Genomic DNA, 23,311 nt, shown 5'->3' with positions numbered 1-23,311 from the left:
TCTGCAGCAGAGGTCAGTTCTGGTCTTGCTTTACTGGGATGGTCTTCATGTGAGCCAGTTTCATCATGGTGCTTGATGGGTTTTGCAAATGCACTTGACGATACTGTTCTTGCAAGAACTATTCCAGAACACCTGACCTTCGTGTCTTAAAATAACAACTGACTGTTTTTTGTTGTCATTACATATGGATTACTGAAGTCCATGTGTGTTATTTCATAGTTTTGAAATCTCCAGGATTGTTCTAGAATGTAGAAAATAAATCCCTAAACAAAAAACATTGAATTAAAAGGTATGTCCAAACTTTTGACTGGTAGTGTATATCTATATATATATATATATATATATATATATATATATATATATATAGATATACACTACCAGTAAATATATATATATATATATATATATATATATATATATATATATATATACTGTACAAATGGCAAATAACTGCATCTTGAACTACTAGACCTGAGGAGCTTATTTCTCAAAAGATGATAACTTTATTTTTAACATATATACACATATATTTATATATTTAGACAGTGAATGCAATGCTTTATAAACTGCTGTTGTAGGAAAAGCACATATTCGGCAACAACTAGCAGAGATGGACACTGAAAGAAGGAAAGAATCCGGGATAGAATTGCTGGGTCACCATGATCACAAAAAAATAAATAAAAAAAAAAATATATAGTGCAACTTTGATGAATAATGACATCTTATTCATCTGCTCACCATTTGTTTGAAAAATAATATATAATATTCCACATCACTTAAATACACACTCCAGGCTCTAAGGTCATGAACAGGAAGGAAAATTTGAACACTTAAAAAAACATTTTAATCAATACCCGAGTTGACGTTTTGTTCATTTGATATTTTACATCAGAGTAACAGACACAAGCATGACCAGATATGAGAACATTCAAATTACAATCACAAACTCCATCATCATCTCAACCGTCAGTGAATATCTACACATCAGAACAATCGAGAGTCTTCAGGCTCGCTCGACACGTTTTTGTGCTAAAAAAACATCCTTCTTAACGTCAGAAGGTTCCGGCAGGAGGGTTTGTGGATGGCTACTGCTGCCAGCAGTCAGTTAACCAGAACAACCTGTCAATCAAAGTGATGGACAGATTGGAGACCGCCTTCTCTGCCTTATTGACCCTGGACTTCTTCAGTTAACAGAGCTGCTGCAGCAGCAGTAGACACTGAGAAGAACACGTCCAGTCCACAGAAAGGAAAACTCTCCGTACATTGGGGTCAAATGAGAAAACGGAAACAAATAAAAGGACTGAAATGGACAGGTTGCATATTGTCTGGTAAAAGGAGCTGGCTTTGTGCTTGGGACGCGTTGTGTCGGGGCAAGAACACATTAACCCTCATCTTCGCTCTCCTCTTCCAGATCTTCCTCAAAAATGATGTCTGGTTGCCTGAAGCACTCTTCGAAAAAGTTGATCAGGGACTGACTGAGGTGCTGCTTCGTTGCCTCGCTGTGCAAGAAGTGACCTTCATCTGGATAGATCTGGATAACCACAGGGCAAGAAACACATTGTCAATGCTCATGTTACCACTCAAGTGTTTTCAGAATTCTAAGATTTTTATCCATTTTTAAAAATACATCAACAAAATAAACTGCATTTAATTCTTGATATGAATTTAAGTGATATCTTCTGAATAGATCTTGGCACGCTCTGCCCTGAGCTGACTGTGATAGCATTTGTTTATGACATTGTCTATGACCATGATGTGCTTTTTCTTTTGGCCTGGACATTCTCTCTGTTCTGTTTTGCACCATAAAACCATCACTAAATGCTTCCACCTTCTGATGTCTTTAGGAACTGAGGGCATGAACAGCATGAAGCCTTTATTATCGCCACACATACATTACAGCACAGTGGAATTCTTTTTTTCGCATATCCCAGCTGAGGTAGTTGGGGTCAGGGGCAGCTGGAGCAGAGCAGTTTAAGGGCCTTGCTCAATTGCCCAACAGTGGAGCTTGGTGGTGCTTGAACCCTGATCCTCCGATCAACAACCCAGAACTTTAACAACTGCCCCATGATCACAGAAATGTAACACTGACATCATACCAGATGAAGACTCCCGAAAAGTCTTGATTTAAGTCATCTTGAGACACACAGCATTGGACAGATTGCTGATCGCTCACCTGTGGGGGGATGAGATGCTGTGATCTTTTTAAGAGTGAGACTGGACTAAAACAAAAACACTGATAAACATTTTTCGTTGATATGATCACTTTTCTAGATCTGAAAAATGGCCAGAATTGTCTCAAAAGCAATTTCACTGAGCTAAAGGAGAGCATGGGGCAGCTATGATACAGCCCCTCTGGAACACAGAGGGTTAAGGGCCTTTCTCAATTGCCCAACAGTGGAGCTTGAACCCCAATCCTTCAGTCAACAACCCAGAGCCTTAACCACTTGAGCGACTGCCCCTACCTTTTCTTTATCAGAGTCAGATGTAATTTCTTTATCAGAGTCAATCACTAACTCTGTTTTTTTTTCTTTTTGTCTGTCTTTTCCCTGATATCCACTCAGCGTCATTAATAATTGAATGAACCCGACAATTCTGACATGAATGTAACAGGGTTGAGTTTTTTTTTATCATAGAATTAGCAAATGCACAAATGACTCTGGTTTACTAGCATCCATGCTAATGAGTTTGATTGCAGGATTCTAATCATTTACTGAAAATGTATTTTTTTCATATTTTGAGCTATCATTTGGGTAACAGGATTGCACTTTTAAGTGGCTGTTAAATCATTAGTCAATATCACGATATCACTTATTTTACTTTTTCAGACAATTCCTGGAATATTTGGTGTGGAGAGGAAACTAAAAAGAAATAAAATGTTAACTTTTCAAAATTATGATTCTAAGCATTAGATAAAAATGGAGTTTTACAGTAATGCACAAATAATCTGATGTTAAAGACAGATAGATAGAAAGATACAATGTTTTTGTCATTGCAGAGTACAGCTACATAGCAACGAAATGCTGTTTAGCATCTATCAGAAGTGCAAATAATAGAAATTGTGCAAATGAACAAGTGGAGATAAATATGTAAATATGTACATAAATAAATAAGGCTATGTCAGAGTGTGCATAGAGAAGTATGTGTGAGAAGTTGTATTTACTGCAGATAAAGTGTCAGGTATAATTATAAATTGTGCAAAAAATGTGTGCATTATGTACATTGTATGTACAGCAGTAACAGAAATAATATACAGTGTGTATACTGATAGTATATAGTATATATGAATATAGTATATATAAATATATCTAAGTAGATAGACAGATAGATAAACTAGGTGTAATCTAGTGGACAAGTGGACAATATGTACATTATAATTATATTACACAGAGAAAATATAATTATATTAGAGCAGAATGTCTTGGGTGGAGCAGAACTGCAAGGTGGTAAGGTGATAATGGAGGTCATCCAAGGTGGAGTGATCTAGCGGTGTAGTGTAGAGTTCATTAGATAAAAAACTGGCCCTAAACCTGCTGGTTCTGGTGCGGATGGACCTGTATCTCCTCCTGTAAGGAAGGAGGTTGAACAGTTTATGACTTGGGTGGAAGGAGTCCTTGATGATTTTGTGTGCTCTGCGCAGACATGAACTGTGGTGAAGAGACTCAATGGCAGGTAGTTGGGTGCAGATGATGCATTGGGTGGTTTTCACAACCCAGTGATTTCTTTTCACACACTGTGGAGCTGCCGTACCACACTGTGCAGTTGAGGATATGTGATTACCCAACCTTACAGACTGAGGATGATTTGTTAAAAAGTCCATAATCCAGCTGCAAGTGGATGTGCAGATATCCAGGTCACTGAGCTTAGTGATCAGTTTACTAGGGACGACTGTAATAAAAGCAGAGCTGAAGTCAATGAATAAACATCCGAATGTATGTATTGTTATTGTCCAGGTGGGTGAAAGCTAGATGAACAGCAGTGGAAATAGCATCTGCTGTTGACCTATTTGGGCTATAGGCAAACTGGTGTAGGTCCAGTGTAGGTGGGAGACATGCTATGAGGTGCCTTAGAACCAGCTTCTCAAAGCACTTCATAACAATGGGGGTGAGTGCAACAGGGTGGAAATTGTTCAGACAGTTCACAGAAGAATGCTTGGGCACTGGTATGATTGTTGTAGTCTTCAGACATGTGGGAACAGTGGCCTGGGCCAGTGACAGGTTGAAAATGTCAGTGAAGACTTGCGCCAGTTGGTCAGCTCAACTCCTGAGCACACGTCCGGGTATGCCATCAGGGCCAGCTGACTTACGTGGATCTACTCTGCTCAGTGCTGAGTGTACCTCTGTTGTGGAGAGTGATATTGGAGGATCAGCCATAGAGGAGTCATCATTCCTGATGTGTATGACGCCTTGGTCGAAGCGAGCAAAGAAGTGGTTGAGCTCGTCTAGAGACTGCATTGTAGGTTTGTGGTCAGTGATGGTCTGGATGCCTTTCCATACATGCATCCGGGGTTGGAGTTGCAGTGGAAGTGCTCCTCGATGTGCAGTTTATGTGCATGCTTGTCTTTCCTAATGCCCCTTTTCAGGTTGGCCCTGGCTCTGCTGTAGTCCTCTGCATTGCTGGATTTAAAAGCAGCATCTCTTGCTTTCAGCAAGAGGCGGATCTTAGAGTTCATCCATGGCTTCTGATTAGGAAAGTGTTTTACATGTTTGACAGTTGATATGGTCCAGTACAAATGATGTTTAGATGTTGGAGGGCAGTGGTGGCTCAAGTGGTTAAGGCTCTGGGTTCAAGCCCCAGCACCACCAAGTTGCCACTGTTGGGCCCTTGAGCAAGGCCCTTAACCCTCTCTGCTCCAGGGGTGCTGTATCATGGCTGACCCTGCGCTCTGACCCCAACCTCCAAGGATGGGATATGTGAAGAAAGAATTTCACTCTGCTGTAATGTATATGTGACAAATAAAGCCTATTTCTATTTCTTTGATGCCTGTATGTGTGTCTGAGGTGGCCTGTGAGGCAAACATGCTCCAGTCAGTGTCTTGTAGCTGTTGCTGTAGTGAGGAAATGCCCCTCTCCGGCCATCCCTTCACCTTCTTCACTGATAGTTTCACACGTTTGATGAGTGGTGTGTATTTGGGTAGCATAAACAAAGAGAGGTGATCAGACTGACCCAAGTGGGGGAGGGAAATGGCCCTGTATGCCTCAGTAATGTTGGTGTAAACATGGTCCAGTGTGTTGTCCACTCTAGTAGCGCAGGAAACATGCTGATGAAATTTGGGGCGTACAGATCTAAAGTTAGAGTGGGTGAAGTCCCCAGGAACAATAATAGTTCCACCGGCATGTGCAGCCTGTTGCTTGCTGATAGCTGCATGCAGTTCTTCCATAGCAGCCTTAGAATTAGCAACCGGAGGGATGTATGCTGCAGTCACAACAATGGCTGAGAATTCTCTTGGTAGATAAAAGGGTCTGCATTTAATCATCAAATACTCCAGATGAGCTGAGCAATGACTTTCAATTACAGTCGAGTCTGTGGACCATGATTTATTAACATAAATACACAGACCTCCACCCTTGCGTGTACCAGAGTTCATTGCCGGTCTGTCTGTGTGGAAAGCCACGTTTCCGTAAAAATCATCACATTACATTCCTTGATCCATTTTTGTGTTGTTATCCATAGTGCGCAGTTCGTCCATTTTATTCACCAGAGATCGTACAGATGCTTGGGAGCGATATTCGATGAGGGCTTAGCTTTAGCCTCGCTCTAATGCTGCACTTCCCACGTTTTTGTTTACGCTCCTGGCGCTGGCGCTGTGCTCTCTCTACCAGGTGAGCTGGAGCGGAGATCTGTGGTGTTTTAGCAATTTCCGGAGGGAGTTGAAATGTCAGTAAATTATCATTTATCCAGCTAAGACCAATGTCCAACAATGCTTATTGGCTGTATGAGATATATGCAAAGCTATTCTGAGTGAATAAACTTTAATTATAAAATAAAAATAATTGCAACTTTAATTATTTAATAATAATTATTATAATATCATTAAATAAAAAATAAAATAAAATCATTATAATATTTTAAGGTAAAATGGAGTGGCATGTGGCATGGAGTGGCATGGTTGAAATTCTGTTTCATTAAAGTCAATTGATTTATCAGAAACACACAGAGGGATAAATTGTATGCTATAAAATGATCCAGATTAATAAGGCACTGTCAGAAGGCTGGAGTACTCGGCTTGTCAGCTCTCAGTTGTTGTTCAACACCATGACCTACACGACACTCCTGTTTTTCTACACTCATGACCTACACCATGACCTACATGACACGGTCCTCCTCATTAGCATGCTATTAGCCGTGGAGAACCGTCTCAAACAGAAACGGTCATAACCTTCTTGTAGAAAATCTGAGCTTAATTAGTGATTCAACTTTCAACAAGCGAGGAAGACTGAGACCTTTTGGGCGACTCTGTCCTACTGATGTTACATTAAAAAAAACATTTCTGTAAATTTAAGATAAAAGATGTCTCAAACCCAGGTAAAGTGTCCTTCAGAGCAACGTCTCTGCATGTGGAAAAGGATAAATCATTTAAACGACATATAAATAACAACATGCAGAATTTATAGCACTGAGAAACCAAGACAAATAATTAAAACATCCTGAATATCACGTGTGTTAGCATGGATGTTAGTTAAGTACATTTTTTTGTTAATAGTCATGCATTTAAAATTAAAAACTCAACCCTGTTCATCTTATAGAAACTATATAAGAATGAGGATAAAGTACTGGATATAATCTTTTTAGCTCAGTGAAATTGCTTTTGAGGCAATTCTGGCCATTTTTCAGATCTAGAAAAGAGATAATGCCAAAGAAAAATGTTTATCAGTGTTTTTGTTTTGGTCCAGTCTCACTTTCTTGAAAAGATCACAGCATCTCATCCCCCCACAGGCGAGTGGTCAGCAATCTGTCCAATGCTGTGTGTCTTGATATGACTTAAATCAAGACTTTTTGAGAGACTTCACCTGGTGTGATGACAGCACTACAGGTCTGTGGTCAATCAGCTTCCTTGGATTCTCCTTCTTGGGCACCTGAACAAGGCAGGATGTCCTCCAAAGTGATGGAACTGTCCTGTTTCAGACTCTAGATCAGGGATGTCCATCGACAAAGGGCTGGTGTGGCATTCCAATCAAGCAGAAGCTACACCTGATTTCACCTGTTTAATCAACTGATCTTGGCTTTCAGTAGACCCGGGTGTGGCTTCTGCTCAGTTCGAATGAAAATCGGCACCACACCAGACCTTTATGGATAGGACTGGACATCTCTGATCTGGAGGTACTGCAGGATCTGTACTGTAGCATCAAGGCCTGATGATTTTCCTGCATGAAAATTTGGTCATTTCCTCCTCACCTGCTTAGGCGTGATGGGCAGATTTAGGGTAGAAGGTGAGGAGGTGAGATGCAGTCAAGGGTGTGTAGCTGATGGACCGTTATTAGAAGAAATAGTGAAGAAGAGATTCAGCAGGTCTGCTCTTGCCAAACGTCTGACTGGCTGCAGGTCAGATCAGAGCCTGAGATTTCCTTCATCCCTTTCCACACTTTTTCCCCTCTATTTTATTCTCAGTTTTCCTTCTGTAGTCCTCTTTACGCTCTCCGTCTTTAACCTTCAGCTCCTTTTATATTCTCCTCATGCTGTTACCATCACCTCCCCAAAAATCCCTTCTTCTTCTTCTTCTTCTTCTTCTTCTTCTTCTTCTTCTTCTTCTTCTTCTTCTTCTCCTCCTCCTTCCCTAGAGCCTTCAGTTCAGATCAATCAACAGCTTTTCTCCTAATATATTCAGATATTTATATTTATAAAAATGTGGATTGATGTTGGATTTGCATTTGCACCAATAAAATTAATTTTTATAACAGTGTGGAACTTTCTTGATTTAACAACAAAGATTTTCTAATAAACGCTGGAAAAGTCTTCAAGCGGCACAGTGAAATAAATAACTTAATTCAAACATCAAAAAACCTTTGATTAAGAATGCAAATGTGTGCATATTTAATTATACGGAGCCTCATTTGAATAAATAAGTCACATTTGTTGAAAAGGAAAAATCCCTTTATGAAGAAATACGTTAGAGAAGATTGAGTGTCAAATTAAAGGTTTTTGAAAATATTGGATATAAAACTCCACAGGATCCGATGATGTTTTCCTGTTAATGAATACGTATGCTGTGTTTTCTTATTTTCTTCACTGTTTTGCAGCTTTTCAGTTAACCAACAGGAACAAAATCCTCTCACCAGGGACATCCTGCACGTCGTTACTCGGAATTAATGAGGTCTTTTCTGTAGATACCTTCACAGACTCAGGTGGTGTATTACCTGTAGACTGTAGTTTCCCTTCTCACTGATTAACCTGGAGATAAATTTGGCCGTGTGCTGAAAATGGACTTTTTCTGCAAAGCAAAACAAGAAAACATTTCCATTTAGCTGATGCTTTTGTCCAAAGTATTAGCTTTATTAAGCACTGGTTGGGAGGGAAGCATTAAAATGGCAGATAAATGTTCAAATCTGGATGGAGTGAGAGATATCCTCACCATCTGCAGTCGGATGAATGATCAAAAACTTCTTATCAACAAACTGAGAGGCTCGATATGCAAGATTGGTCATCTGTGGAAGATTTGTGGACAACAATAATAAACAACACATACAGTGCACTCTGGTCTTATTGGCAATCTTTATAATAAAAATAAGCCTTAATTGTTTTTATACATTCATTAAAATCACAACCTAACAAAAAACAATCTGTCTCATTTTCACCTTTTTCTGCATAACATTTTCTTTAAAGAAATTTTTTTTTTATGTCTTTACATCATTCTAAAAATGTTTTGTCATTCCTCAGGAACTCGTTGTTGTCGCTGCTTTTAACCATGTCCCATTTTCCTGATGTACAAACATGTGGTCTGTATATGAATGAATTCATGAAGGGAGACAACAATATTGAAGGTCATTCTAAAATTCGTGCTGAAGATAACGTACCTCATATGCTCGTCTGTCTGTTTTTGAGACGCCCAGATACCGTTCTGAAAAGGCAGACGCTGAAAAACAGAAATGTATTTTTATTTTTTAAGGTTCGTATCTGTATATTGATCAATTAAACCATTAACTAATGTGATAATTATAATTAGTGCTGTTCCATCAACATTCGCCATCTTCGCCATTCTCACTTGTTTATCATCTAGCCCTAGGTCTGGGATGCGTGTTGATGCTCCTTCTCCACACAAAGAAACACTGGGTCTGTAGTTCCACCTACGTCACGTGTGACCTTCCGACGTGATTACATAGTACGTAGCGTCACAGATGCGTATCCCAGAGCTAGTGCTATATGAGATTTTGTGGTTAAGGAAGTATACAATTTTTTATTTTTCTAAAAAAAATGAGCGATGGTTTGGCTAGATATGAGCCTTCTTCCTGGGCTGGGATCATTTAGAGATCTTTGAAGCTGCATTTAAACTGCATTTTGGAAGTTCAGACTCATGGGCACCATTGAAGTCCACTATATGGAGAAAAAATCCTTAAAAAACAATTTCTTACAACTGAAGAAAGATATGAACATCTTGCATGACAAGGGGGTGAGGAAATTATTTGTAAAATTTTGTTCTGGAAGTGAACTTCTCCTTTAAGCAGCTGAGTAACCCGTTCCTGAATACGAGGAACTTCTACCTATCCATCTCCGACACCATGAGGAATCTGGTGCCTACATAAGGGGACTTGGGGCATGAGACGGGGATACCCCAGACAGGGAAAAATCACACACACTTACACATTATGGACAAATTAGGGGTGGCAGTCACCTAAAACACATGTCTGGACTGAGGAAGGAAACCGGAGAACCTGGAGAAAACCATGAAGCATATGGGGAGAACATGGAAACTCCATACACGCAGGGGGAGGGTGAGAATTGAAAGCCCTGAACTAGATATGTAAGGCAAACATGCTAACTATCATGCAAAAATGCCCCCAGTATGACTAACCTTTCCCATGTAAATATTGTTATAACTTTTACTCTAAATACAACTGTCTGGATGCAGTTACTGCTGCTGTACCATAAAGCTGGAAGTCTGTGATGGGTGAGAAGACAGCACCACACTTGAGCATGGAGGCCTCAGAGCTGAGCAGGATGCTGGTGATGTATCCACCATACACCTGTAACACACACAACACACAGAACATCAGAAGTGCTGACTCAGTGGTGAAGGCTCTGAGTTTCTGATCAGAAGGTCAGGGGATTTTGGCAAGCTGCCCCTGTTGAGCAAGGCTCTTAACCCATCTCTGCCCCAGGAGTGATGTGTCACAGCCGACCCTGTGTTCTGACTCCGGGTTCCTAACAAGCAAGTAAAGAAAAAAATTCCACTGTGTTGTAAAGTATTTGTGACAAATAAAGTCTTGCTCTCTCTCTCCATCATCACATGGCTCAGGTTTTTTTTTCACTCAGAGCTCCAGCACTTTGAAGCTGGGAAAAGTCTCTAGTATTCCACAGGCGTTTTCTAACTCCATCCTGGAAACCCAAGTAGTTCAAAGCTTTACCAGCTCGAACACATACAGTTCAGCTCTTAAAGCTCTACTTTATTAAACCTGAGGTCAGTCAAGGAAGCAGATGCACAATGTATCGAAAAACTGCTTTTCCACTAACATCTCCACTGACCAAATTTCTCAATTTTTGTCAATATTCTCTTGAATAAACCTAGATATCTCTTTATCTTTAATATTATTCTTCCTCATCTTTACACTCTGTTCAACATATCAGCTTCCAAAGCTTTAATGCTAATACAGCTAATGTCTAATTTGGGCTAATAACATCAATTATTTTAGAAGTTAAGCTTGAAAAGATATGCAGGCTTAAGTAAGTCTCCAGGAATTCTTGTTGTCCCTTTTTCCCATGTTTATATTTTAGTGACCTGTGCAGCATAAAGAAGCTAGACAGACAGCAGTGAGAATTCTGACCTGTCCAAAGGCTCCAATCCTGGTTGTGTCGATGTATGGCTCCTTTGCTATCATGCTGAGAAAAAAATCAGAGAAGAGGAAATGTATTGAACCTACACACACCGACCTTAAATTAATCAGAATGCAGAAAGAATCAGAGTAAACAGAGGAAGAACTTTCTAGAAATCACACAGACACAACACACCAATGTTCAGGTTTCTTTGAAAATGGGCATTGAATTACTTTCTATTTGATTGTACAGAATTTTGAGCTACTCAATGAAAAGAGTCTATTATTATTGTTATTATTATTATTATTATTATTATTATTATTATTATTATTATTATCATTATTATTATTAGTAGTAGTAGTCGAGTGTATTAAGGCTGTCTGTATTCTCCCAGTGCTGTACCTGAGAGCCCTCAGCTGGTCCTCCTCCTCGAGCCTGCCCAGTCTGCGATGAACTGTGTGGAGAAGGTTAGTGCCCTGAAAGCCGCTGCCACGCCCATCACACTGCACAACAATCACACCAAAGCTGCTGACCAACACAGAGGCCCAGTCCACCTGAAACCGCTCAGACACAGACTGACTTCCTGGAGTACCATCACTGAGAGAGACAGAAAAAAAGACATCCAGACAGACAGAGAGACAGACAGACAATTATATCCCAAACTGTTGCTTAAGAGCTGCTGCATTTGTATTCATTTTGACTCAAGATGATCTATGGTGAAAGGTACAACAAGGCATGCTTGTGTAGAAAAATAATCCATGATGGGGTGATGTGATACAATTGTTTAAATGACCAACTTTTACACATTATAGTTATATTTAATAGTGTAGAACGTCCATGAAGCAAGTTCCTGCTCATGTTCTCATGCCTTCCATAAGTCTTAAATAAATTACTGAAAACTTCACAATACCAAAAATTACCATAGAGCAGTTACTATAGAGCTGTTACTGTAGAGCTGTTAGTGTAGAGCTGTTACTATAGAGCTGTTATTATAGAGCAGCTACTATAGAGCTGTTATTATAGAGCAGCTACTATAGAGCTGTTATTATAGAGCAGCTACAATAGAGCTGTTATTACAGAGCAGCTACTATAGAGCTGTTATTATAGAGCAGCTACTATAGAGCTGTTATTATAGAGCAGCTACAATAGAGCTGTTATTACAGAGCAGCTACTATAGAGCTGTTATTATAGAGCAGCTACTATAGAGCTGTTAGTATAGAGCAGCTACTATAGAGCTGTTATTATAGAGCAGCTACTATAGAGCTGTTATTATAGAGCAGCTACTATAGAGCTGTTAGTATAGAGCAGCTACTATAGAGCTGTTATTACAGAGCAGCTACTATATGGCTGTTATTATAGAGCAGCTACTATAGAGCTGTTAGTATAGAGCAGCTACTATAGAGCTGTTATTACAGAGCAGCTACTATAGAGCTGTTATTATAGAGCAGCTACTATAGAGCTGTTAGTATAGAGCAGCTACTATAGAGCTGTTATTACAGAGCAGCTACTATAGAGCTGTTATTATAGAGCAGCTACTATAGAGCTGTTAGTATAGAGCAGCTACTATAGAGCTGTTATTATAGAGCAGCTACTATAGAGCTGTTATTATAGAGCAGCTACTATAGAGCTGTTATTATAGAGCAGCTACTATAGAGCTGTTATTATAGAGCAGCTACAATAGAGCTGTTATTATAGAGCAGCTACTATAGAGCTGTTATTATAGAGCAGCTACTATAGAGCTGTTATTATAGAGCAGCTACTATAGAGCTGTTACTAGAGCTAGATAGATAGATACCCCCCATCTATCTGGAGACAGCTCTTATTATAAAGCTGTAAGTATAGAGCTGTTACTAGAAGACTCTTGTTATAGAGCTTTTTAAATAAAGCTGCTACTATAGAGCTGTTATTATAGAATTGCTACTATAAAGCTGTTACTATAAGGCTGTTATAGAGAATTAATCTACAATTTGTCCTTCAAGAATTTACCAGTGCAGTCCTGCTTTTAGTGCATTTACTGCAGGAGAGTTCTGCTAAAAAAAAAAAGACCAGGCATATCAATGTATAAATAAATAAATGAATGAATGAATGAATGAATGAATGAATGAATGAATGAATAAATAAATAAATAAATAAATAAATAACAAGGCACAACTACTAAAATTCCTCAGTTTGAACCTCTGACCCCTCAGAAGGCTGTATGTACTACCATATGAATGAAATATGTGGCATTAAAACAAATTCAACAACAACAACAACAACAAGAAACCAATGAAAACAATAACATTTGATGTATAAAAACCACCTAAATTCTTGTATATGTGATTCTGCAACAATTTGTTTTTAGCTAATTCAATATCATTCCCAGGACCTCAGTGGTGGTGAGACTCACACGAGCAGCAGTAGAGGATAGTGTGCTGTATCTACAAAGCTGGCAGGTTTCAGGATCTGCAACGTCAACACTAAACAACAACAACAAAATTAATGAATTAACAATGTCAAACAGATTAATTAACATTAACAACCATCAGCTAAATAAACGTATCAAAGGAAGCTAACAAAAGCAAGGCTAATTTTTTCCTGTATTTTGATTAGTGTGTGTGTGATGGGTGAATATTAATCATATAAATAATGAATTGTGTCACATGCGGAACTCATGCATATCCATGTGAATCATTTCAATTACAAACATGTCAGGAATAGCAGCAAGTCGTTAATGAAATGCATCATGAAACTGTGTAAAATGTGACACGAATGCCAAATACACATCATGACAAGTGCAGTGGACCGGAAACTGAGTTCAGTTTAGAAAAATGAAGTCGTAATATTAAATATGTGTGACTTTATTGTTGAAGAACTTTATTGTTGAAGAGTAAATTCATTACTGGGCCTTCAGTCCTACTGATTTACACACATGCCACTTTTCAGGCTGCAGTAAATCACACTGTAGGCAATAAGTGAAATGACTTTGCATGTTAAGTGAAAGGTGTGAATCTGAAATGACGTGTTATTTTACTCCACACACCCGGCATGCGACCTGTGAGTAAATCAGATGTAGGTGTTATCACGTTGACACGTGTTTGTAAATCACATTTCCTGGCTGTTTATGATGAAGAATGAGTCTATCTACCTACCGTAATCCTCAACATCTATCTCTCGGTACTCCACTTTGGGCATCTGCATGGAGTCCACGGTGCGCTGGAGCTTGAGGTTCAGCTCGATGTCTAGCAGCTCTGTAGGAAAACACACACAAAAAACTTGAACCTTTACAGTAATGTTCATAAAAACCACTTCATTACAAGATCAAACAATATATTAATATAGAAGATATTTGAAATTAATAATCTGTTGTATTTTTATACTAATGAATAATTTTATTAACGTTTTAAACTGGTAATAAAAAAGGTTTTAACACATGCTAAAAACCTGCTAAGAACTTTAGCAACTTTAGAATTAGCATCTTCTCTCCAATATCATGAGTTCTGCATGTTAAACAATGAATAAGTGTGTAGGGAATGATTTCATTAAGATTCAGATGAATTAAGGAGTCTCCAGTGTCAGAGGTGAAGCTGTAACTTAAAAATCTTCCACATATTCAGGACAGAAGATTTTATACATTTTTGCGGTTTCTCAGTAAAGTGACAAGCTGAGATTTTTCTCTTATTAACTTGAAAAGAGAGAATAAAGAGAGACTGGTGAAGGAAAGCCTGTTTTTAGCTGCTATAATGTAAGTGACAATAGGAACTAACTCGTTTCATTCCACCTCATGTTCATTCATTAGTAATGAAGTTCACTAATGGTGTTCAGTGTAACTAACACTACAGAAGCTTCAACCTCAAACCGGTCTTCATCCTCAGCTCTCTGTAAACATCTCACTGGATTAAGCGCTCAGTGTACAGAAACCCGAATGTAATTTGCGGTTTGTTTACAGGAACGTGTATCAACTGAGATAAGTGCGGGGAGGAAAAAAACAGCGAGGGCTGTTACTGCTGATAGCATGAGGATGTGAATAGAGCAGAACGCTAACATTATCATGCTAATCACAGAGGAAGTCGCTGAATTCATAAGAGCCGTACAACAATAAATTACAATTAAACCTACGCAGTGTGAAAGAATTTGGACTTTAAATGCGGTTATCGGAGCACAAGCAGATATCACACACACACACACACACACACAGCCAATCTCCCAGAACATGGTGTGTGTTTGCATGCAAATTCATCTCAAACTGGTGCACCATTGTTTGTTATTCTGTATTTATTCTGCTATTCTGACAATAGTTTCCTGAAACACCAGACGATGAGACTTGGACACATCATCTGTTATGAACCCATAATCATCAGCGGGTCACCAGAGCAACCCAGGTGAATGTGATCAGTCTTCAGCTCGTGTTCAATGCAGCCAAGATCTACACTGATCTTGAACCCTAGCCACATTGACACTTTTTCTACAGCTTCACTCATGTTCCTGATGGCTCTTCTTTTCTGCAACCCTCTGATATAGAGTGTTTGATCTAAAAACTCCTGTAAACACCACCTCAATAGGAGCAGGTCATTTGTTGCTTTCAACATCCCCATACCAGTTTGAGATATTTGGCCTTCTTACTCTCATAGCCTCATCTATAAGTCTTCCCAAGAGACAGTGGGTTCCAACAGAAGCATGTGCTTAAATCAGTCAGAACCTGTCTGTTCTCCTTGCAACGACATCTGGAAATTCAATTGCTTCCTGAGCTCAAACTTCAGCTTCCAGTCACGAGCTGAGGCTAACATCCTCGTTGATGTCTTAACAAAAGTGATGCAATGTGTTGGGAGCTGATGTTTGCTCAGTTGGATTCCAGTGTAGATGGTGTCAGTTGCAATCTTCAGAAACTGCTCATAGCACCACCTGCACCTCCACTCTCCCAAGACTTGGTGGGGTCTTGCCTAGACCCAAAAAATGCAGGTTGGATGGGATTTTGAGGACATCATACACTGCCCAGGTCAGAAACATGAGTTCAGCAGGTTCTGACTTCCAATGCTCTGCTCAGATGATCTTATAGGCAGTCTAAGCTCCCTGTTTGGACATAGCCAATGTTATAATGCAACATTCATCTCCCACCTCTGCATAGATCTCTCCTTGACCACTCTCTCTATCTTTCACTCTTTTTCCCTGCTTTGTTGTTGTGAGGAACTTGTGTAGATACCAAGCCCAGCTTATCTATCCAGCTCTGGTGAGCTTAAATTCCTCTGTCAGGACATTGAACGTAAGCTGCAGCTTTTTTATGAGGCTCAGCCACCTGCAAAAGAATGGATGATTTCTTGCTCAAAGCCTTCAACAAGGGTCACTGGACCTTCATATATCAGCAATGGCCAGAGAAGTCTTGGCAGGACACTGTGCAGATAAATCCAGGAAGTCTTGCATGATCCACTGCTGTTAGTCAAGGCTGAGTTGCCTGGACCGCCGCGGTGTCTCTCAGGATTCAGTCGAAGATCTTCCCCAGGCACTTCACCAGCTTCTCAGACACAGATAGCATTTGGACTCTTCTCAAAGAGAAGTGGAGATGATCAGACACTCTGATATCCTTCCTCTGGACCACGGGCATGGACTTGGCAGGTTTGAAACTCCTCCTCATGTAAAGAACCTTTTCAGCCTTTTTGGAGGAGCCTCTGGCATCCCAGCACTGATGTTGTGACAATCACATCATCCATAATGGCTCTGATTGGAGCTTGATGCATGCCAGGTCTGAACAGGAAACCACTTTAATCACACTTCAGATGTTTATCACTAAGCTAAACAAAGGGAAAAATTATTTCCCAGACTTTATTCAGTCATCCTGAGTGATGTGTATCGCCTCGATCTTCTGCCACAATAATGTTCTTCCAGACTGATAAGTTTATTATATCACAGTTTCCTGAATCTATACATAGTTTTAGAGTCTTTCTACTTTATATATCAGTCATGTACCAATTCTGTACTGGACTAAATTGGGAATAAAAGGTCTGCTACTTGTGTGTTAATGTTTTCTTGGACAAATCAAATGAACAATTCTTCTAGATCAGTGCTTCCCAAACTGTGGGCCACAGTAGCTAGGCTAAATCAAAATTTTAAGCTATAGATTTAGCTAGGCTAAATCAAAATATTAAAATAATTAAAATATTTTAGAATAGAATATAAAAAGCTTCTGTTACACACTTTGATTCAATATAATTGTAAATAGTATGCAGACAGTATGTAGTGTTAAAGATTTAAATATATTTGTAAAGAATGTTTACATCATCTTATTTTCACCAGCATATAAAAATATTACATTTTATGGTAGTTCTCATAATTCACATGAAATTCTTACAAACTGGTTAATAAGTGTTGATAAGTTTGTGCAAAGAGACAATCTGCTTTATTAAATATATCTAATATACAAATATATGTATAAATATATCTTTATACTATTAATCAGTATACTGTATTTTTTAAACAAAGAGGTTGGGGGGGGGGCGTGGAGCTTTTGATATGTATTTGGGGGGCCTTACCCCTCTGAAGTTTGGGAAGATCTGGTCTAGATTAACAAAAGTCAGATCAATTTCACTGAACTTCTCTCCAACGATACTGATACTGTGATTAACTCTGTGAAAAACTTCTGCAATTGTTTTTTATTTATTTATTACAGCAGTTCCAGAAAGAAAACAAACTCTGTATTCTGAGTTTTCTCTTGTGCTGGTTTCCACCTGAAGCACCTCACAGTGACTTTTTTAAAAAACCTCTCGACGTCACCTCTCCACAGCCTGCGATTTGACAAGGTGCTTTTTTGATAAATAACTAAATTATAACACTCTTACACAAAGAGGTCATATTTCAGTGCGCGCACAGAGAGTTCTTCAGTAATCCAATCAGCTGTGAGTGCTCTCTGCTCAAATCCATCCTCATATAATTCCACTCAGACGCCTGCAGAGAGACGAGCGGCATGGACTGCATGCAAGATGAGGATGTGCTGGATCTGCAGCTGTGTGTACACACACACACACACACACACACACACACACACAGTACTCACTCTGTCGCTCCTGGGTGCTGTAGACCGACACAAACGGGACTCCGGGCCCTAAAACATGACACCGAAAACAACAGATTATTTATTTTTTATTCTTTTTATTTTCTTCCTAAGTTTATTGAAGCTTTAAATCTAAAAAACTGGTACAGTTTCTGGTCAGTGCTAGAATTATTGGCAGCCTTTCTGAAAATGTTTACATCAAAAACTCCAGATAAAAGACATAAAATAAACATTGGGTAAAAAATTTTCATTTTTCATTACATAAATAAATACATAAAAAAAGACTTTTCATTAGATGAATAAATCCAGATTAATACAAGTGTGAGGAATTATTTTTAATGAATTATATTTACAAATTATATTTAAGATTATTTTAATTATAAAATTTCAGGAAAATCCACGGCACTTTGAATGAAGGTTTTTGTACGTAATATAATGTGTATGAAAAAAAAAATACAAAAATATAAAAAATCTATTTGATAAATATGAAAATACAGGAAAAAAACTTAAAAGAACCATCCTCAAAGTTGATGTTAGAAGCAGGAAAAATGGACAAGTGTAAGGGTTTGAGCTTTGAGTTTGACCAAAAGGGCCAAATTGTGATGGCTAGACCACTGGACCGCTGTTGCTATAGAAACACTAATGAATTAGAATAAGTGCATGAATACAGACCAATCAGGTATAACACTCTGACCACTGACCGGTGAAGTGAATCAGACTGAGTATCTCCTCATCATGGCACCTGTTAGTGGGTGGGATATATTAGGCAGCAAGTCAACATTTTGTCCTCAAAGTTGATGTTAGAAGCAGGAAAAATGGACAAGTGTAAGGATTTGAGCGAGTTTGACCAAAAGGGACAAATTGTGATGGCTAGACCACTGGATCAGAGCATCTCCAAAACTGCAGCTCTTGTGGGGTGTTCCCGGTCTGCAGTGGTCAGTATCTATCAAAAGTATCCTTTAAGTCCTGTAAGTTGATCTGCTGCTAACATCTTGGTGCCAGGTACCATGGCACACCTTCAGGGATCTAGTGGAGTCCCAGTGGGTGGGATATATTAGGCAGCAAGTGAACACTTTTTTCCAGTGTAGTGTTTTTGTCCTTGTTTAATGGCTGGAGATGGTCACTGCGGGTCATTCAGAGCTTGTAACACCTATCCAGCTGTTGTTGTTGTGAGTCACTTTGTTAAGACGTCTTACAGAATTCAATAAGCTTCACTTTATTTACAAAGAAAAACTCCAAGAACAATGTAAAGGCCAACAACAACAACACCAATAATAATAATAATAATAATAATAATAATAATAATAATAATAATAATAATAATGAATACGCATTTTATATTATTGTCTAACACTATTTGTGTATCAGTGTGTGTGTGTGTGTATCAGTGTGTGTTTCAGAGTGTGAGTGTATATCAGTGTGTGTGTGTGTATCAGTGTGTGTTTCAGAGTGTGAGTGTATATCAGTGTGTGTGTGTGTGTGTATCAGTGTGTGAGTGTATATCAGTGTGTGTGTGTATCAGTGTGTGTTTCAGAGTGTGAGTGTATATCAGTGTGTGTGTGTGTATCAGTGTGTGTTTCAGAGTGTGAGTGTATATCAGTGTGTGTGTGTGTGTATCAGTGTGTGTTTCAGAGTGTGAGTGTATATCAGTGTGTGTGTGTGTGTGTATCAGTGTGTGAGTGTATATCAGTGTGTGTGTGTATCAGTGTGTGTTTCAGAGTGTGAGTGTATATCAATGTGTGTGTGTGTGTGTATCAGTGTGTGAGTGTATATCAGTGTGTGTGTGTATCAGTGTGTGTTTCAGAGTGTGAGTGTATATCAGTGTGTGTGTGTGTGTGTATCAGTGTGTGTGTGTGTGTATCAGTGTGTGTGTGTGTATCAGTGTGTGTGTGTGTGTATCAGTGTGTGTGTGTGCGTGTATCTGTTTGTTTCAGAGTGTGAGTGTATATCAGTGCGTGTATTTGTGTGTGTGTATCAGTGTGTGTATCATTGTGTGAGTGTATATCAGTGTGTGTGTGTGTATCAGTGTGTGTTTCAGAGTGTGAGTGTATATCAGTGCGTGTGTGTGTGTATTTGTGTGTGTGTGTGTGTATCAGTGTGTGTATTTGTGTGTGTATCAGTGTGTGTGTGTGTGTATCAGTGTGTGTATTTGTGTGTGTGTATCAGAGTGTGTTTCATTGTGTGAGTGTATATCAGTGCGTGTGTGTGTGTATTTGTGTGTGTGTGTGTGTGTATCAGTGTGTGTTTCAGTGTGTGAGTGTATATCAGTGCGTGTGTGTGTATTTGTGTGTGTGTGTGTATCAGTGTGTTTCAGTGTGTGAGTGTATATCAGTGTGTGTTTCAGTGTGTGAGTGTATATCAGTGTGTGAGTGTATATCAGTGTGTGTGTGTGTATCAGTGTGTGTGTGTGTGTGTATCAGTGTGTGTGTGTGCGTGTATCTGTTTGTTTCAGAGTTTGAGTGTATATCAGTGCGTGTGTGTGTGTATCAGTGTGTGTGTGTGTATCAGTGTGTGTGTGTATGTGTATCAGTGTGTGTGTGTGTGTATCAGTGTGTGTGTGTGCGTGTATCTGTTTGTTTCAGAGTGTGAGTGTATATCAGTGCGTGTATTTGTATGTGTGTATCAGTGTGTGTATCATTGTGTGAGTGTATATCAGTGTGTGTGTGTGTATCAGTGTGTGTTTCAGAGTGTGAGTGTATATCAGTGCGTGTGTGTGTGTGTGTGTATTTGTGTGTGTATCAGTGTGTGTATTTGTGTGTGTATCAGTGTGTGTGTGTGTGTATCAGTGTGTGTATTTGTGTGTGTGTATCAGAGTGTGTTTCATTGTGTGAGTGTATATCAGTGCGTGTGTGTGTGTATTTGTGTGTGTGTGTGTGTGTATCAGTGTGTGTTTCAGTGCGTGTGTGTGTATTTGTGTGTGTGTGTATCAGTGTGTGTTTCAGTGTGTGAGTGTATATCAGTGTGTGTTTCAGTGTGTGAGTGTATATCAGTGTGTGAGTGTATATCAGTGCGTGTGTGTGTGTATCAGTGTGTGTGTGTGTGTATCAGTGTGTGTTTCAGTGTGTGAGTGTATATCAGTGTGTGTTTCAGTGTGTGAGTGTATATCAGTGTGTGTGTGTATCAGTGTGTGTTTGAGTGTGTGAGTGTATATCAGTGTGTGAGTGTATATCAGTGTGTGTGTGTATCAGTGTGTGTTTGAGTGTGTGAGTGTATATCAGTGTGTGTTTCAGTGTGTGAGTGTATATCAGTGTGTGAGTGTATATCAGTGTGTGAGTGTATATCAGTGTGTGTGTGTGTATCAGTGTGTGTTTCAGTGTGTGAGTGTATATCAGTGTGTGTTTCAGTGTGTGAGTGTATATCAGTGTGTGTGTGTGTGTATCAGTGTGTGTGTGTGTGTATCAGTGTGTGTTTGAGTGTGTGAGTGTATATCAGTGTGTGTTTCAGTGTGTGAGTGTATATCAGTTTCAGTGTGTGAGTGTATATCAGTGTGTGTGTGTGTGTATCAGTGTGTGTTTCAGTGTGTGAGTGTATATCAGTGTGTGAGTGTATATCAGTGTGTGTGTGTGTGTGTATCAGTGTGTGTTTCAGTGTGTGAGTGTATATCAGTGTGTGTTTCAGTGTGTGAGTGTATATCAGTGTGTGTGTGTGTGTATCAGTGTGTGTTTCAGTGTGTGAGTGTATATCAGTGTGTGAGTGTATATCAGTGTGTGTGTGTGTGTGTGTGTATATCAGTGTGTGAGTGTATATCAGTGTGTGTGTGTGTATCAGTGTGTGTATTTGTGTGTGTGTGTGTGTGTATCAGTGTGTGTTTCAGTGTGTGAGTGTATATCAGTGCGTGTGTGTGTGTGTGTATCAGTTTGTGTATTTGTGTGTGTGTGTGTGTATCAGTGTGTGTTTCAGTGTGTGAGTGTATATCAGTGTGTGAGTGTATATCAGTGTGTGTGTGTATATCAGTGTGTGTTTCAGTGTGTGTGTGTATATCAGTGTGTGTTTCAGTGTGTGAGTGTATATCAGTGTGTGTATATCAGTGTGTGTGTATCAGTGTGTGTGTATCAGTGTGTGTTTCAGTGTGTGAGTGTATATCAGTGTGTGTGTGTATAAATGTGTGTTTCAGTGTGTGTGTGTATATCAGTGTGTGTTTCAGTGTGTGAGTGTATATCAGTGCGTTTGTGTGTGTGTATCAGTGTGTGTATTTGTGTGTGTGTGTGTGTGTGTGTGTATCAGTGTGTTTCATTGTGTGAGTGTATATCAGTGTGTGTATCAGTGTGTGTTTCAGTGTGTGAGTGTATATCAGTGTGTGTGTGTGTGTGTGTGTGTATTTGTGTATGTGTGTATCAGTGTGTGTTTCATTGTGTGAGTGTATATCAGTGTGTGTGTGTGTATCAGTGTGTGTATTTGTGTGTATTTGTGTGTGTGTGTGCATTATTGTGTGAGTGTATATCAGTGTGTGTGTGTGTATCAGAGTGTGTATCATTGTGTGAGTGTACATCAGTGCGTGTGTGTGTGTATCAGTGTGTGTATTTGTGTGTGTGTGTGTATAAGTCTGTGTATCATTGTGTGAGTGTACATCAGTGCGTGTGTGTGTGTATCAGTGTGTGTATTTGTGTGTGTGTGTGTGTATAAGTGTGTGTATTTGTGTGTTTGTGTGTATAAGTGTGTGTATCATTGTGTGAGTGTACATCAGTGCGTGTGTGTGTGTGTATCAGTGTGTGTATTTGTGTGTATTTGTGTGTGTGTGTATAAGTGTGTGTTTCATTGTGTGAGTGTATATCAGTGCGTGTGTGTGTGTGTATCAGTGTGTGTGTGTGTGTGTGTGCGTGTATCTGTGTGTGTGTGTGCGTGTATCTGTGTGTGTTTCAGAGTGTGAGTGTATATCAGTGCGTGTGTGTGTGTATCAGTGTGTGTATTTGTGTGTGTGTGTGTGTATCAGTGTGTGTATTTGTGTGTGTGTGTGTATCAGTGTGTTTCAGTGTGTGAGTGTATATCAGTGTGTGTGTGTGTGTGTGTATTTGTGTGTGTGTATCAGTGTGTGTGTGTGTATCAGTGTGTGTATTTGTGTGTATTTGTGTGTGTGTATCATTGTGTGAGTGTATATCAGTGTGTGTATCAGTGTGTGTATCAGTGTGTGTATTTGTGTGTGTGTATAAGTGTGTGTTTCATTGTGTGAGTGTATATCAGTGCGTGTGTGTGTGTATCAGTGTGTGTTTCAGTGTGTGAGTGTATATCAGTGTGTGTGTGTGTATCAGTGTGTGTATTAGTGTGTGTGTGTGTGTATCAGTGTGTATCATTGTATGAGTGTACATCAGTGCGTGTGTGTGTGTATCAGTG

The 23,311-nt window shown here is 39.3% G+C and overlaps 1 protein-coding gene across 4 annotated transcripts in view; it reads right to left on the bottom strand.

The window, feature by feature from the left end:
• Positions 1 to 446: 446 nt before the first annotated feature.
• LOC131352262 (dipeptidyl aminopeptidase-like protein 6) overlaps positions 447 to 23,311 on the bottom strand; it is a 269,434-nt gene continuing 246,569 nt past the window's right edge. For all 4 annotated transcript variants that reach the window (XM_058388254.1, XM_058388261.1, XM_058388238.1 and 1 more), the window contains 10 exons: positions 17,987 to 18,034; positions 14,094 to 14,192; positions 13,352 to 13,421; positions 11,365 to 11,559; positions 10,974 to 11,028; positions 10,076 to 10,175; positions 9,009 to 9,067; positions 8,567 to 8,639; positions 8,352 to 8,425; positions 447 to 1,531 (listed from right to left, as the gene is read on the bottom strand). In XM_058388254.1, the coding sequence (XP_058244237.1) occupies positions 1,382 to 1,531; positions 8,352 to 8,425; positions 8,567 to 8,639; positions 9,009 to 9,067; positions 10,076 to 10,175; positions 10,974 to 11,028; positions 11,365 to 11,559; positions 13,352 to 13,421; positions 14,094 to 14,192; positions 17,987 to 18,034 (923 nt within the window). In that variant the 3' untranslated portion in view covers positions 447 to 1,381. The remainder of the gene's footprint in view (positions 1,532 to 8,351; positions 8,426 to 8,566; positions 8,640 to 9,008; positions 9,068 to 10,075; positions 10,176 to 10,973; positions 11,029 to 11,364; positions 11,560 to 13,351; positions 13,422 to 14,093; positions 14,193 to 17,986; positions 18,035 to 23,311) is intronic.

This window comes from Hemibagrus wyckioides, linkage group LG01 (genome assembly GCF_019097595.1).
Source record: "Hemibagrus wyckioides isolate EC202008001 linkage group LG01, SWU_Hwy_1.0, whole genome shotgun sequence".
Lineage (NCBI taxonomy): Eukaryota > Metazoa > Chordata > Actinopteri > Siluriformes > Bagridae > Hemibagrus > Hemibagrus wyckioides.
Note: the sequence above shows the minus strand (reverse complement) of the source record. Positions and strands in the feature narration are given on the sequence as shown.